Below are 15,422 nucleotides of genomic sequence, written 5' to 3' on the forward strand. Positions count from 1 at the left end.
ACACAGACACACTGTAATAAAGAAAATCCCCGCTATTGTTTGCTTGGCGTAGTTCATATCGAGCGAGTAGAGGACTGGATGAGTTTGTGTATCGATTTGCTCTTTATGAAGACAAAGCTAGTGCAGCTTTAGCAGGAGTGTGATATCAGGGAGAGACCTCCTACTGTGTGAAAGAGGATGAAGAAGCATTGTTGTCAGGAGCCTGCTGGCCTAACACTATAATTGATGGAGTGCCCTTACCGCCTCACATCACACACATGCACACGCATAGTTTTGTTTCCTTTAACACTTGTTTCATAACACAACCCCCCCCCCCCCCCCCCCCCTAAGTATCAACTAACAAGCTGCAGAAAACTCCTGAATCTGTGAATCCTCTGTAATTTCACACATTCTTTCCACTTCAGGTTCTTAGTGTGTCACTGTATCTTAGCTCTCTTTGTCTTCCTCACACCCATCATATGAAACACTCACACACCCACAGACACACAAAGATGTTTACAATACATCGTCTGGTGTGGTCTTTGCTGTAATCTGTGTCTGGGGTCGATGCTCTGTCTCCGTGTAGGGACGAAAGAGATGCTGCCACCACACGTGTCCTTCCAAAACCGAAGATAGCACACAAGAGTGCTCCATCACTTACTCATCTCCTGTTGTGAGAGAGGCTGGGCTGTTCACGGGCTCCAACCATTATGCATTGACACACAGAGTGGTAGTCAATAGCTGTGTTAAGGGTAGTTAGTTGGTTTTAGACTTTATTTGATACTGTAAAAGTGTGAGTCATACAGCAGAAGTGGGTCTGAAGAAAAAAAAATAAATAAATAAATAAACCTAATGCAAAAGGCAAAATGATTTACTTACCATTATTAATGTCCCTCGTCTCGGCTCTCCATGTTTTAAATTTTCTTTCTCATTTTATAAAAGTCTATTTTAGTGCAAAGTGGTTTGTCTACAAAATTAGGTAAATTTTTCGATTTCCTATTGACTATAAATATATGCTCCTGCTGTTGGTATTATATGCCACTGTCATGTAATGAATTGGACATTCAGCTCCTCATCATGTTAACAACATATCCAACTATGCAAATTACAAAATAATATGTGTCTCTGAACTACAGCAAACCTCTTGCCAGAAGTCAGAAGGACACTAATAAATTGTTTACAGGTTAACTGTCTTCATGTCGTTTCTCTGTTAGTAGGTAATGATTAACATGGTTGTCAGAGCCACAGTAGATATATTACAGTTGATTAAGGAGTCTAGGAACTCATGCAGAGTAAAAATCCGAACCCCTAGTGCTCATCATTTACAGCAAGCGCACAAGGAACTTGACATGGATAATTGGGGGTACTAGACTGTTGAAACATCGTGGGCACACCGTGCTTAGTAGCTCGTATATTATGTTCAATATACTGCCATGTGTAATATCTTAAGAGACTATCAGCCATAATATATAAGCTAAATGCACTGATTCATCATTTTATCCTTGCTTGAAAAATTGGTTCAGGAATGAAATTATATTAGTTTTTTTATGTCAATTAAAATTATTCAGATGAGAGTTCTGTTGCCCACAGTGGACCAATTTCAACATATTTTTCAAGCTCAATTCACCATCTACAAAATGAGTTGGACCATTATTAAGGAAACTCAATAAGAGGTGTGAGATAAGGTAATTGTTTACATAAAGTGGAGATAATTAGTAATATGGAAAGAAATGTTTTTCTGAAAATTGCAGATTTCCTTAAATACAGAAGTGTATCCAGTTTAGATATGCTATGTGTTGCTCGTTAAAGTCACAAGGCAAGAACACTGGAGATGATGAACAAGCCTGGAGCTTCACGTTAAGCAGGACACATGGACGTGTGCAGACACACACAGGTCTTGTTATATTACCCAGAGTGGTGGCTGGAGATCTGGGCTTGTTGGAGTGTGAGGTTAGTCTCCCTGCTAAAGCAATAATAGGCTGATGATGAAAGCTAGATGGCATCCCATCGAGTGGAGGTCAGAATATGTGTGTGTGGTGTGTTTTGGTTTCCCTGGAAACCCCTGCAGCTACTGTTGCCTGTTAAGGGTCTTTATAATTGGGTCCTCCTTTCATATTACTCACTGTGGTTTTTCCTCGCCATGACCTCCCAATCTTCTCCACATTTCACCGTGCAGGTGTCAGCCTACCTGAGGAGTTCAAAGCTTTTCAAAAGCACTGCTTGTCTGGTCTTGGTGACTGTAGCAGCACTGGAGGTGAAGGACAAAGAAATCAATGTTACTGAGTGTGATGTTAACCTCGAGGTCATTGAAACTACTGTAGAAATGTCCCTTCAACCAAGAGGATGTGTGTTATGGTTCTTCTCTCTACAACACAGCAGTGTGATGTGCTCTGATTGAAGGTTCTTTAATGTAAAGTAGTGGGGATTATGTGGTAGCAGCAGCCATGCTGAATTGTATTACTGCTCTCTCTTTCCCTCAGTCTCTGCAGTCTGAGCTCCAGCACGGTCACAGTTTCCTAAAATCCCTGAGGGAGCGTGCAGAGCAGGCAGCAGGCTTCTTGAATGAAGCTGCTGCTGAAAGTTTAGGAGGAGAGGTGGAGGCACGTCTGGCCCAGCTGGAGGAGCTTGCAGGGGGACTTAGGCAAGAACGCAGCTTCCTGGAGCGTGCCATACTGCTTGCTAAGGAGTTCCAGGACCGGTACAAGGCCCAAGCTCAATGGCTTGGCGAGACCAGGGCTTTGCTCAGCACTCCAGTGGAGCCCAAGGCTGAGCTGTACCAACGCAGAGCGCAGCTGGCTAAGTATAAGGTACAGGAATTAAATGGATTTAGAGCACTGTATGAATTCCATTGTCAGTAATTGTGCACTTTTGTGGATGAAAGGGGCAGCGAGAGGTTGAGAGGTTTTCATGCTTGAAAGAATTTCCCCTTGCGGGATTAATAAAGTTTGATTGATTGATTGAATGAGGCTACTGAATATTATCATCTTAATAGGCCAACTGAGTGACCTTGCATGCCTTACCCCATTAGCTCTAAAGCTGAATATACTAAAAATAACTACTGACCATTTCCAGAGTACACCATTGATTTTTATATTGATAGGTGTTGTCGAAAATCGTTAGCATTGTTGCAGGGCCTATTTGCTAAACATCCTAAATGTCTAACTACAGATAATTTACTCACATTTGCTATGGATGGTACTAAAGAAATCTGTCTATCTGTGTCCCCAGGCTCTTCTGCAGATGGTTCAGTCCCATGACGGATCCATCAGGTCTGTGATGGAAAAGGGAGACACTCTGCTGGCTTCTATCCACTACCCCTCCATCAGAGACAAAATGCACAGGCTGCAAAAGGACTACACTGGACTCTGTAATACTGCAATGGTGAGAACCATCTCAGTAGTCATGATGTGTGGAGAGGAAAACGGAATGCTGTTTCAGTGCAGGAGTGTCTTTAGAATAATCATAGTCCAAAGGCTTTCTGACAGTATTGGTCTGTTGATTGTTCATGATCAGTTTTGTTTGGTCTGTGCTGTCCAGGCTCACGTTGAGAATCTGGAAGGTCAAGTGAAGGAACAGGAAACTTACCACAACGAACTCCAGGAAGTGGAGCGCTGGCTGCTGCAGATGTCCAGCAGGATGGTTACTCCGGATCCAAGCGTGAGCGGGAGCCTGGAGGCAGCAACTCAACAGCTGGCCAGGCACAAGGTGGCCAGTCACATTAAGTCATATGATGCAGCTTGAGTAATGATCCCTAATTAGAAACAGTTTTCCTCTTCTTCTGCTCTCTTCAATTCAAAATATTCAACAACATGTTGTTTGTTGAGCTGTGTGTTTTCTGATAGTTAATTTGGTTGTTTCTGTAGCACTGCTATTCTGCTTTTCTCTTATTTTCCTCTTTCAAGTCTATCTAAGTCTATCAGGCCCATCCATATTTCACAAGTTTTTGATGTATCTTGTCAGTCTGCTCTGATGTACCACGTAACTGACCAATGGCCAGATTCATAATGTGTTACCGCTCAACTGGAGTTTCTCCCTAATATATCCTACTTGGTTACTTTCCCCTCTGCAGGCCATCATGGAGGAAATTGCGGGCTTTGAGGATCGCTTGGCAGCCCTGAAAGAGCGAGGAGACCACCTGGTACAGGGCTGCAATGACCGTGTCCAGAGCAGGCTGAGACAGCAGGTCCAGTCTCACCAGCAAGGCACCAGAGACAGCTACTCTGCCATCTGTAGCACAGCGCAGAGGGTGAGTGAGAAGACAATAGGGAGATGCAGGGAGAGAACTCTGAGGAAGGAAGAAGGAGGGAGCTGTGGAAATCTGAGAAAGACTTACATTCTGCGACTAATGTGATCAAATGGTTTCTACACATATAAAATGCACTGCTGCACTGTATGCACACATGCATGCCCAGCCACAGGGATGATAATATTCCAACACCACAATATCCACTTAATCCTGAGCCATTCTGACACTTAAACCCATCTCTTAAAACAGCCTTTCGGTGCAGCTGCAGAGGGAGCAACCAATTAAGTCTGCCAAAGTGAGGCTCAAGAGCAGCCGCACTCAGACAAACTTCATAAACCAACATCACTAACTCAATCTCCCCATATTAATCTCTGCATATCCCCTGTCAACCCCACTTTTTCATGCCTGAGCCAAAAATGATCACACGCCACCATTCAGTAGATCTGGCTAGTCCCATAATCCAGCCTCACTCTGTCATTTTGGCAGCCTCTACTCTATCATCATAACTCACATCCCAAGATACCACCTCCACCACCATGCGCACATCCAATCTGGCATTGTGTGATCCAGCCACTTTTTACCACTACACTGCTGGCTTCTCTGCTGCACCTCCAGTGTTACAGTGGCTGCCAACTGTGTCCCAGCGCAACACAGCTCTAATATCCTGCCTGCCACTTGCCACCATGCCAGCCTTCTAGGTTTTGCCAAATACACTGGGCACTTTGCCAACACTTGTCCCCCCTTACTCCAGCCTTTCAGACTCTCAAATTAACACTGTCAATCAGACCTTGCTGTTTCGCTCTCCCCTGGAGGGCATGGACGCCTCCACAATCAACACCTGTTAAATACAACGCTGCATTTTTGGGGGGTGGTTGTCATTTAATGTGTCTTGGTGTTTGGCCTTGCTTCGCCAGCTCCAAAGCTATGCATTTCAGCATTATGCCCTCTATCATCATTATCATTTATTGTTATTTCTACCTATTGCGTTTTTCCGTGAGCGTGTATTCTACTTATTTTTGGCTGAAAACAATCTTTTCTTTTAAAATCTCATGAAACCTGATATAAAATATTTTTATACTTCCAGGTTTATCAGAGTCTTGACCATGAGTTACAGAGACATGTGAGTCTGCAGGACACGCTGCAGCAGTGCCAGACCTGGCTGAATTCTGTTTCAGAAGAACCAGAGCCTCAAACGCATCCTTCCATCAGCCTCGAGGAGGCTCTACTGCAGGTCAGTCATCTCTTTCCTGCTTCTTAGCAGAAAGTTTAGTATTTTCCAAGGTCTTCGTGTTCATCATATTTGATAAGATGTCTTCCTATATTTTTCTAAACACCATTGCTGCCGAAATTAGGAACTCATCTCTGAATATATCAACTTTGCAATTTCAGTCTGTCTGACTGTATGTTTTTTGGGATGTCAGCCAAAATGAGGGTTGATAGCAAGCAGTTTTGTCAGACTGTCACGTCAGAGAGATTGCCAATGACATGAATAAAAGTGATAAGATAAACATGAACCAACAGGTGAAACAGGAGCGAGCTCTCCAGGAACAGGCCAGCACATACCTCCAGCTTGTCTGTTCAGCGTGTGACCTGTCAGAGCCGAGGGTCAGGGAGACTGCAGGAGCCATCCAGCAGGTCAAACTGCGGGTAAGTTCAAATAACAGACAGAGGATTTCAGTGTTTATTTTTGCTCTGGTTGTTCTTGTAGTTGAAAACTGAGGGCATGGAGTTTCCAAATGGCTTGCCATGAATTGACTTCTTTGTATTTGTGTGTCTAGATTGAGGAGCGCATGTTTCTTTGTGAAGAGGTAGTTGACAGCTGGAGGGACATTGAGGAGCAGAAGGCAGATTTGGAGACTCAGCTTAGAGAGACAGAACAGCAGCTTCAGAACCTGATCAGGAGACCCGCAGAGCTGGAGCCCAAAATTGCACAGAACCAGCTGGACAAGGCACAGGTCTCAATGAATTCCTTTTATTAACATTCGCTCTACAACCCTAACCCGATCACTATGAATAGAAAATAAAAAGATTCCAGTTGACATTGTCTAGTCAAAGTTTTAGACTCGTGCTTGATGGTCTGTTATCTTTCCTGCAGGAATTCCTCCAGCAGATTAGAGAGAGACAATCTGAGGCAAGTCGTTTGGCTGAAGCTATCAGCAGGTTGACGGATGGACAGGTCTCTCCTGCCCTGGATGAGATAAAAAGTCTGAAAAGAGACTGGATGGACCTGGGCCAGCGGGCTGAAGAGCTGGAAGCTCAACGAGGAGAGGACATGCAACGAAGTGGAGAATACCAAGAGAGTGTAGTCGCTGTGGAGGAACTCTTCCACCAAGTATCCAGGGAATGGGATTACCTCGCCAGGTATATAGCTTTAATGTTTTAGTTTTTATTTAGCTTACAGTATCGTAAAAAAAAATTCAAGTATGTCACTTTAAAGACTTGACTTTCCCTATACCATGCATGTGTGTACATAGAGCCGACACAGAGAGTACAAGTGAGCATTTAGAGGCTCTGAGGAAGCTTGCCAGTGATCTGGAAGAGCAGAAGGAAACTCTAGAAGACCTCAGGGACCAGAGACAAGCTATCCTGCCTCGACTTAGCCTGCTAGACAAGGAGCTGGTCAAACAACAGGTGTGGAAAGCATAGTTTATGCTTGAAATGCAGCGAAGACACTCAGTGAGAAGTATTTGTTTCAGTAGCAGCACTATTTTGTATTTCTCCAGGTGGGTCACTTGGAGCAGCGCTGGGCCCAACTGGAATCCCTCATTCTGCAAAAGATTCAGGACTCTGCTCAGACACTAGAGGATCTTGCCAGGGTTGAGACGCAGCTGAGAGATGCCAGAGAGTGGGTGGAGGAACAGCGGCCTGCGTTCACCTCTGCACTTAAAACGAGCCCACCCCCTGATCTGGCCCAAAGTTTCCTGTTCGACCACCTGACCGTATGTGTGGAACTGGAGGCCCGTCAACAGCTGCTTGGTCAGGCAGTTAGTGAAGCTCAGGCTGTGGCCTCCAGGCTGGGTCTGAGTGAGAAAAGATGCTTGCAGGAGCTTGTCGAACAAGCCCAGATGGAAGTGGAGGCTCTCGGGGCTCGGGTTGCTCAAAGGAGGAAGTACCTCAGTAAGGTAAACAGCTGGAATTTTAAATTGGATGCAAGTAAAATTTTAATTGTTCCCAAAAGGATTTAACTTTCCCTGACGAAAACTCCACATTGGTAAACTGATAAAACTTCTGTGGCCTATGTCCTTTTACATATAATTTATGATGTTTAATTCTTCCTCTGAAGGCCTTCACAGAGCGGACACAGTTCCTACAAGGCCTGGGGAGAGCTTTGTCTTGGGTGCAGCAGCAGGAGAGGAAGGCTTTGATAGATGACCACATAGCACTCCTTCCGGAGGATCTGGCCAAACAGGTTACTGCATGTCGCGGTGTCCAGAGCAGCCTACGAGCTTACCAGAGGGAACTGGCTTCACTATGGGTACAAGGGCGAGAACTGGAGAGAGATGCCTCAGAGAAAGAGAGAGCCGAAACGCTGGCGAGACTCGAGGAGCTACAGACGGCCTTTGAGACTGCCCTTCAGAGGACCACCCAGCGTCTCGCAGGCTTAGAGAAAGCATTGACCTCTAGGAAATACTTCCAGGTCGACCTGGACAAGACTTGCCACTGGTTGAGACGAGCGGATGCCATAACATTCCCTGAAATCGATTTCAGTGACGTTGATGAGAGTTCAGATTTGCAAACACACCTGTCAAACTTCCAAAGTGTCTTAGAACAAGCATCAGAATATGAGAACCTCCTTCTTATTGTCCAAAGAATAGGCCAAGAGATCCTTCCTACTCTGAATGAGATTGACCACTGCTACCTAGACGAGCGCCTCAATGCCCTGCCTCAGCAGTACAATACCATCCTAGCTCTAGCCAAAGAAAAAAAAGACAGAGCCCAACAGATAATCTTGGAGAGAAAAGAGTTTAGCACTTTCTTTGATATCACTCGTAATGCACTGGAGGAGCTTAAGGAGCAATTTGACAATCTGGAGAAGCAGACTATCAGTATAAGAGAGGAGGAAGTTGTCAGTTTAATAAATGAATGCAGAAGTATTGATGAAAGTTTAATCCATATCAGCCCTGCTGTTAAAGAACTTCATGGCAAAAGTGAGGGGTTTCTCAGCAGGGGTCAGCAATACAGATCTGAAGAGACACAGGAGCTCGTCAGTCTCCACAACATTCTGAAGAGAAGAAATAATCAGAGGATTAAACACCTAAACAGCTGCCTGAAAGTGCTAGTTGAACATAACAGGGTGTTGTCTGTATTAGACTCAGAGTTGAAGTCTGTAAAGGATGAGCTGCTCAGACTAGACCAGACAGAAGTGAGTACTTTAGATAAAATCACAAGTCTGTATGTGATGCTGGAAAGTCTGGATGGAGCGATCTCTCAGGTTGAAGAATGCAATCAGCAGACTAAAAACCTTAATCTACAGTTTGATGCCGCTGCCTTTCAGGAAACTACACGGCAGCTTCAGTCACTGCAGTCTCTACAGAGTGACATTAAATCCTTTGTCGAAGAAAGTGAAACAGCAGTTACAAAGAATGAAGATTTTACAAGAGAGACGGAGAGAATGTTGCACTGGTTGAAGAACATTAAGGACAAATTGAAGGAGCCTTTAACCTTTTCAGAGGTGAAACCTGAGAGGATACATGAAGAAATGCGGAAAATCAAAATTATGGAGGAGGAAGTGAAAAGTAAAATGAAATTGGCTGATGTGATGAGTATCAGAGCAAAGCAAAAGTATGAACATTGCAAAGAAGGTGTTCCTGTACACTTAGAGGAAAAACTACAAGAAATATCAAAGCTGGGAGCTGAAGTTCAGCAAGAAATTAGTACAAAACAGGTATGTGTATTTCTGTTTTTTTTCTCTCTTTTCACAAGCTACTTCCTGATAGTATTGTACAGCTGCAGTAATTTCAGTGGAAGTCACCACCTGAATTAAGCTCCAACCCTCAACTAATCAGAAGGCTGATCCATCATTCATGATTCAGACCTATTAAATATTATTTTCCATTTCCTGTTCCCTCGTGCTATTAATATTTATAGGCTTTTGTGAAGCTAAAACATTCAAAATCCATCTAAAGAGATGCAAAGAAATTCAAGTTAAGTAAGGTTTGATAAGTTAGTTGTCACTGATTTATACTTTTTGTGGAGATTTAGAGTATTTGAATACCGCAAAAATAAAAGTTATACTGACATTGCAGAGTTTTACAGACAAAACATTGAAACAGCTTTTACAGCATTCTCCACGGTGGAAAATCTTTATCTTTGGACAAAATGACTGTAAAAGCCTGTAAACCATTTAAAATGTTTTTGGTTAGAAGGTATTACAGTACAAAGAGGAAATGCAAAGTTAATTTAACCACCTTTTGCATATTCTAGCTGGCTGTGGATCAAGCTCTTTCCCTGGTCCAGAGGTACCACTTATCTCTGCAGTCCATGCTGAAATGGCTGGATTCTGCTGCTGCTTTGCTCCACGGGGCCACCTCGGGGGTGGAGCTTGACAACCACACAGACTGTTTGCGAGACCTGGAAGAAACTTCAGGCCAGGAGAAAAACTTTGCAGCTGGTGTAGAGGAGCTGATGACTTTGGATCCTCTGTTGACGGATTTTGTGGAGGCAGGAGTGATGAGTGGGCTCCGAGAAAAAGTTCAGGCAATGCAGCTGAGGAGGACAGAGGTCAAACAGCAAGTGGAAGCTTACAGAGAAGTGCTGCAGAGGTGTGTGCTGCATAACTCCTGCTTGTGAACATGTACAGGTCATATGCATTTACTGTAATGTTTACTGTTTCCTAATAACATGTCACTTAGCCTTGGTTTGTAATATATGTTTTTCTCAGGTGTGGCACTCTGTGGAGCTCCTTCCAACACGAGAAAGAGACACTGATTGAACAGATGAATGACTCAGAGAGCAAGATGGCCATGTTTACCACAGCTAAAGCCATCAGTATCCACGAAGCTGAGGACAAGTGTCAAAGACACAAGGTGCGCCATTGTATGTTGTTGAAGATTTGGTTGAGAAGCCTCATCAGATATTTCTAGAAATCATGTAACCCATGAACCTTTTATAGGGAAGTTTTAGCTTCCTGTGGTGTAAATGTTTCAGGACAATGTGTTTTTTGTTTTTTTTTAAAGTGCATGAGTGTATTTGTTGTTATCTTTGGCTGCAGTCTCTGGTGGCCCTCATTGACATGCTGGAGCTGCCTCTGAATGCTTTGAAAGAGAATATAACAGAGTTGGAGGGAATCATCTCTGAATCAGGCAAAGCTGTCACCAGTCATGCCGTGTCGTCGCTGTGGCAACGGTGGAACAGGTTCCGCGGCGTATCCCGAGCCCAGGAGAGGGCACTGGAGGACACTGCGAGGGAGTGGAGGAACTTCACTGAGAAGGTAAGAACTGTGTCTTTTTTTTAAGAACAAAAGGTGTCCCATGGTTCATTTCGGCTCCGAGCTGCTGCATCTTTGTATGTTTGTGTGTGTGTTCTTTGTTTTTCACCATTTGAAGAACCATTTGTTTAATTTTTTTTTTTTTTTCAAGGGAGATGCAGTGCCAAAATTGTGTGTTTACATAGTTTGAATCTGCTGAAGAGACCTCTGTGATTGTGTCTTCTTTCACTGTTAGCTTGGCTTTCTTATCAAGGGTGTTAGAGAAACCAAAAGTCAGTCAGGTTGATAATGAAAACAGAGTTTATTTACATGAGTCTATAAGTTATTCAACATTATTTACTTTAGCCAATGCAAAAACATGGAAGGAATGTCAATCAATTAAAATGCAAACAGTAACACTATCTATTAAACTAAACAGCACATTTGGAAAGTTCAAGAAAGAAAACTCTTTTCAGAATGAGAGCCATTGTTACTCAGGACAATCGACATCTACAAAACACTTGGGCCTCTTCAAATCTAGGCTAAAAACCTACTACTTTAGCATTGCTTTTAATACCCAGTAGTATGATGACACTTTTATCTTATTTTATCTTATGTGATTTTGTTGTATTTTATTGCTTTCACTGTTCTTTTATTGTTTTTATTTGTTTTTTCTTATTCTTCTCTTTATTTATTACCTGCTGTAAAGCACTTTGGTACATCGTTACAATTGTTTGTAAAGGGCTGTATAAATTAAATACATTTACATTTACATTTACAACAAGGTTACATATAGAGTTACTGTGTCAGTTCACAGTTTCTTGCACATTTAGCCTTATGATGAAAATAATGGACAATATTTCAATGAGATGAGTATCATTAAGAATTTGGCTCCAGTAATACACACTTTTTTTTACAAAAAGATGCAAAGAGAGGGAGCATGTGTGGCGCGCTTGGGCCCATTTGAGTCTAGTTTGCATAATTTCAGTCAGACTACATTGTTTACACCCATTTTAAATCTGGTTTTCATCATTAATGATTAGTTTTTTACTGTGTACGGTTTCCCAGAAAATTGCTTTCTGCTAAGGGAAAAGCTCCTATTCCACTTTCTGTACTTTACATGTGGTCTGTGACCTCACTGGTTAGGTGTTTCCCTCCTCATAAACACCCCATTTAATCCTGCTCAAACTGTATCAAAACTGTGCATTTGATTCATTTCCAATAACAACGTGCTGAACATGCCCTGCACTAGTACCATTACATTTTGGAGTGGACATTTCAGCTGAGGTTTAGATTTCACATTTACTAATAAAAGAGTATGTAATCAGGACAATTACAACCGAGTACGACAGCAGCATCTGAAACACCAGTTGGTGTGCTATGATGTAACTCCAGGCTTCAGGCCAGTTGTGTCCTGCTGCCAAATCTCTGAGTCATGAAGCCTTTTCCCGCCTTTTGACCTAATTTGTGCTTGGAGCCTGTTAGCTCCCAGGAATACCCACAAAGCACTGTTTCTAAAAGGGAAATGAAGTCAGACTGTGGGAACTTTCACTTCCTCATATGTGGCACTTTGCTGCTGTCCCCTGTTTTCTGTAGCTCCTTTGTTTAACTGGACATGACGTCATCCTCTGTGCTCTGGATTCTGTTTTTTCTTAAGCTGTCACAAACACTGTGAAAAAAACTGGAGTCAGAATTTTGAAAGGTAATTAGCCTAATTAGATAATAATATGCAACCACTGAAGAAGCCATTTGCTCTGTGTCCAATTTTCCACTTGAAAGCCCAAAATTAAATACAAGTCTTGAAATGAACACACAGTGCTAGTGTGTAACTGAACATTTTAGTCAGTATGTGTGCACAAGCCCACAGAAGTAGACATTAACTTTCTGCCTGAATATAAGTCAACTATTAACCACAATTGTGCTGCATCAACTCAATCACTGTACTGAAATTTTTGGCCTTTAGATGGAGAAGGTGCGCTCTGTGTCCAAAGACCTCCAAAGTCGTGTCCCAGACAGCACAGTTGAGAAAGCAGCCACCAGGGCGGCACTCCAGAGCCTCCTGGAGTACCACGACTCCTTCAGCCAGGAGGTAGAGAGGGAGCAGTCCATACTGGCTCTGCTGGGGCAGCAAACTCGCAGTCTCAGAGGAAAGGATGAGAGGGAGGAGGTGATGGAGAAAAAGACAGAGAATGGACACGAGGAGACACCATGCCTGCAGGAGATCAGAAGCATGCAGGAGCAATATGACAGGTGAGTGGATTGAAGCTGTAACTTTAAATAAAACATGACTTTGAATAAAGTGAAAATGTTTATTGATAGTCTGTAACAGCTGAATCACAGGTGAATAATTTGCCTTGATGCTCCTGTTGTTGTGGGTGATTTTTAAGTTGTTTTACTCCGATAGAAGGAACTGAAAGGGGGAAGCTCTTAGCGAGACAACTCCATGTTAAAAGCTTTCAGTCTAAACTCAAAATTGATGTGCATTTTAATCATCAAAAAGGATTTTGAGGGTGAAACAGGTGCTTTTTTGTGCTTTACCTGTAACACAAATTCTGTTTTCCTGCTGTTTAGCCTGTTGATGCAGATGCGGACCAGCAGAGCTCAGGTACATCAGGAGCTGAGGGAAAGAGAGGAGGTTGAGAAGGAGCTGGGCTTGGTCAAAGGCTGGATCCAAGACACTCGTGGCTTATTGTTGAGTCCCACTGCAGACCTGGATACACTGCTGCAAGAGCTAGAGGTAGGGTCACCTTTTAGGGTCACACCAGATACAGAAGGACAAATGATCTTTTCAGCACGGATCTCTGACTTATTGTCAATATGATAGAGAAGACCAAAAGCGATTTTCTGTCCTGCATGTGATCTTGTTTGTATTGCAGACTGCCCACGGTGAGGTCATCAGCAGACGGCAGAGTGTGGAGCGCATGACGGAGCTACAGCAGTCCAAGTATCAGGATCTTCAAGCTGGTCTGCCCTCTGAGCTCAGCATGCAGCTAGCTGAGGTGGCTCTGGCTTTGGGCTCTGCTGAAGATCAGGTAACCTCTTTATTTAGCTTAATTAAAAGGTTTGTGCTATTTCAGTAAAATGGTTACATCTCAGACTACCAACTGCAATGTTAATGATTTGATTAACAGCGTGAACGTGTGCCATTTGCTTTAGGTGCAGGCAAGGGAAAGGGAAGTGCAGCAGACCAGAGATGTGAAAGAGGACTTCGGTTCCAGACTTCAAGACATCGAGGCCAAGCTGAAGACCATGGCTGTAAAATTGGAAGAAAAGGGTGTGGACCTGCAGGAGGCCAAAGAAGAGACCAAAGTAATCAAACAGACAGATTGACTAATTAGCCAACAATTAACCCCTGTTAAATTGGCTTTTCATTTTGCAGGTGTTGAGGTTAATGAGGGTGTTAGTTGGAATGGCATGAACTGAATTCTGCCCTCAGCAGTGACCCACTTTCGAAAAGAGTACTCCAGACGGGGGTTTGAGCCCCTTGCCTCCTGTTTATGTCTGCCCAAGATTTTACTTTTCACATTCTGCTGTCCATCTTTAGACCCAAAGGTCTGGAGTTTCAGTACAGTTAAAGGAGTAGTTTAGTATTTGCCAGACATTCCAAACATCTAATCTACCAATTAATCACCAGCCCTGAAATAGGGTGACTTGTAACCTCTAATTAAACCGCAGCTTGTCATCTTTGCAATGTGGTATATATACTGTACGAGGCAGTTTGAATTAATGGCTGTGACTACTGTAAGGGTATGTCCTGATTTTTAATTGTGAGTTAACAGATTTCCATGTTCCTGCTTTTGTTCTATCTGTTTGAAGTTTTCTTTTCCTCTCTGTTTTTGGTTCAAGGCTCTTTGTGAAGAATGTGAAGCTTGTGGTTGCTCCCTGGAGGAGCTAGTAGCAGCTGTGCAGGAGTTTGGAGAGCAAAATCCACTGCTGTGTAAACAGCTGGGTGATGCTGTGGCTAAACTAATGGAAGTGCAGCGCCACACCGCACAGCAGACTCAGGACAGAATCAACAGACTAAAAAAGGTGTGTAGTATTTATATACATCTTGATGTTTTATGTTTTGATTTGTGACTTCTAAGAAATAGTTCTGCTTAAGAATGAACATTATTCAGTTTAATTTGGTCTTTTTTTAACCTGTGAGCAGGCAGAAAGACAAGTAGAGGAATATCAAAGCATGAAGGCGTTTATTTTGGGCTGGATAGAAAAGGCTGAGACTCTGATCGCTGGTCATATCATCTGGAGCTCTGCATCCCAGCTGCAGGAGCAAATTCGAGCACACCAGGTGAGTCTGAATGAGCAGTATTAAAAGCTTTAAGGATGTCTTAGAGCTGCATTTATAATCTTCACACTACATTTACAGAAAGTAAATGCTACTCTTTTCCACATACGCCTATTAACTCTGAAGATACCCTGAAAATTTGCAGCTAATTAGATTCACACACTTGTTTGATTTCCACTGGAATGTCTAACTGTGAACTATGTTGGCTGACTTTAATTTGTATAATTGCCCAACAGAAAATGCTCCTCTCTTTGACTCGTAATTCATGATTTTATGGTGACAGGCATTGCTGCGGGAGTGCAGAGGTCTCCATGGTGACTTGGAGGCCATTGGGGAGCGGGAGGGGCAACTGGCGGATGTGTTGCAGACAGAAGGATGGAGCCAGCAGGTGAAACACCTCAGCAGACGAACAGAGGAGCTACAGCAGTCTGCCAAGACTCGCTTCCAGAGTCTTCAGGATGCAGCTAAGGTGAGTAATATTTCTAGTCAGACACTCAAAATTTTTT

General features: G+C 43.1%; 1 protein-coding gene across 2 annotated transcripts in view; it reads left to right on the plus strand.

Moving 5' to 3' along the window:
- The window catches only part of syne1a (spectrin repeat containing, nuclear envelope 1a), a 113,652-nt gene that overhangs the window by 58,864 nt on the left and 39,366 nt on the right, over positions 1–15,422 (plus strand). For both annotated transcript variants that reach the window (XM_075459619.1, XM_075459620.1), the window contains 21 exons: positions 2,460–2,786; positions 3,208–3,360; positions 3,517–3,684; positions 4,049–4,225; positions 5,310–5,456; positions 5,747–5,872; positions 6,004–6,180; positions 6,321–6,586; positions 6,700–6,856; positions 6,949–7,347; positions 7,509–9,110; positions 9,650–9,987; positions 10,107–10,251; positions 10,437–10,655; positions 12,595–12,881; positions 13,203–13,368; positions 13,508–13,663; positions 13,788–13,940; positions 14,478–14,660; positions 14,782–14,919; positions 15,200–15,385. In XM_075459619.1, the coding sequence (XP_075315734.1) occupies positions 2,460–2,786; positions 3,208–3,360; positions 3,517–3,684; positions 4,049–4,225; positions 5,310–5,456; positions 5,747–5,872; positions 6,004–6,180; positions 6,321–6,586; positions 6,700–6,856; positions 6,949–7,347; positions 7,509–9,110; positions 9,650–9,987; positions 10,107–10,251; positions 10,437–10,655; positions 12,595–12,881; positions 13,203–13,368; positions 13,508–13,663; positions 13,788–13,940; positions 14,478–14,660; positions 14,782–14,919; positions 15,200–15,385 (5,670 nt within the window). The remainder of the gene's footprint in view (positions 1–2,459; positions 2,787–3,207; positions 3,361–3,516; positions 3,685–4,048; positions 4,226–5,309; positions 5,457–5,746; positions 5,873–6,003; positions 6,181–6,320; positions 6,587–6,699; positions 6,857–6,948; positions 7,348–7,508; positions 9,111–9,649; positions 9,988–10,106; positions 10,252–10,436; positions 10,656–12,594; positions 12,882–13,202; positions 13,369–13,507; positions 13,664–13,787; positions 13,941–14,477; positions 14,661–14,781; positions 14,920–15,199; positions 15,386–15,422) is intronic.

This window comes from Odontesthes bonariensis, chromosome 24, assembly GCF_027942865.1.
Source record: "Odontesthes bonariensis isolate fOdoBon6 chromosome 24, fOdoBon6.hap1, whole genome shotgun sequence".
In the NCBI taxonomy this organism is placed as follows: domain Eukaryota; kingdom Metazoa; phylum Chordata; class Actinopteri; order Atheriniformes; family Atherinopsidae; genus Odontesthes; species Odontesthes bonariensis.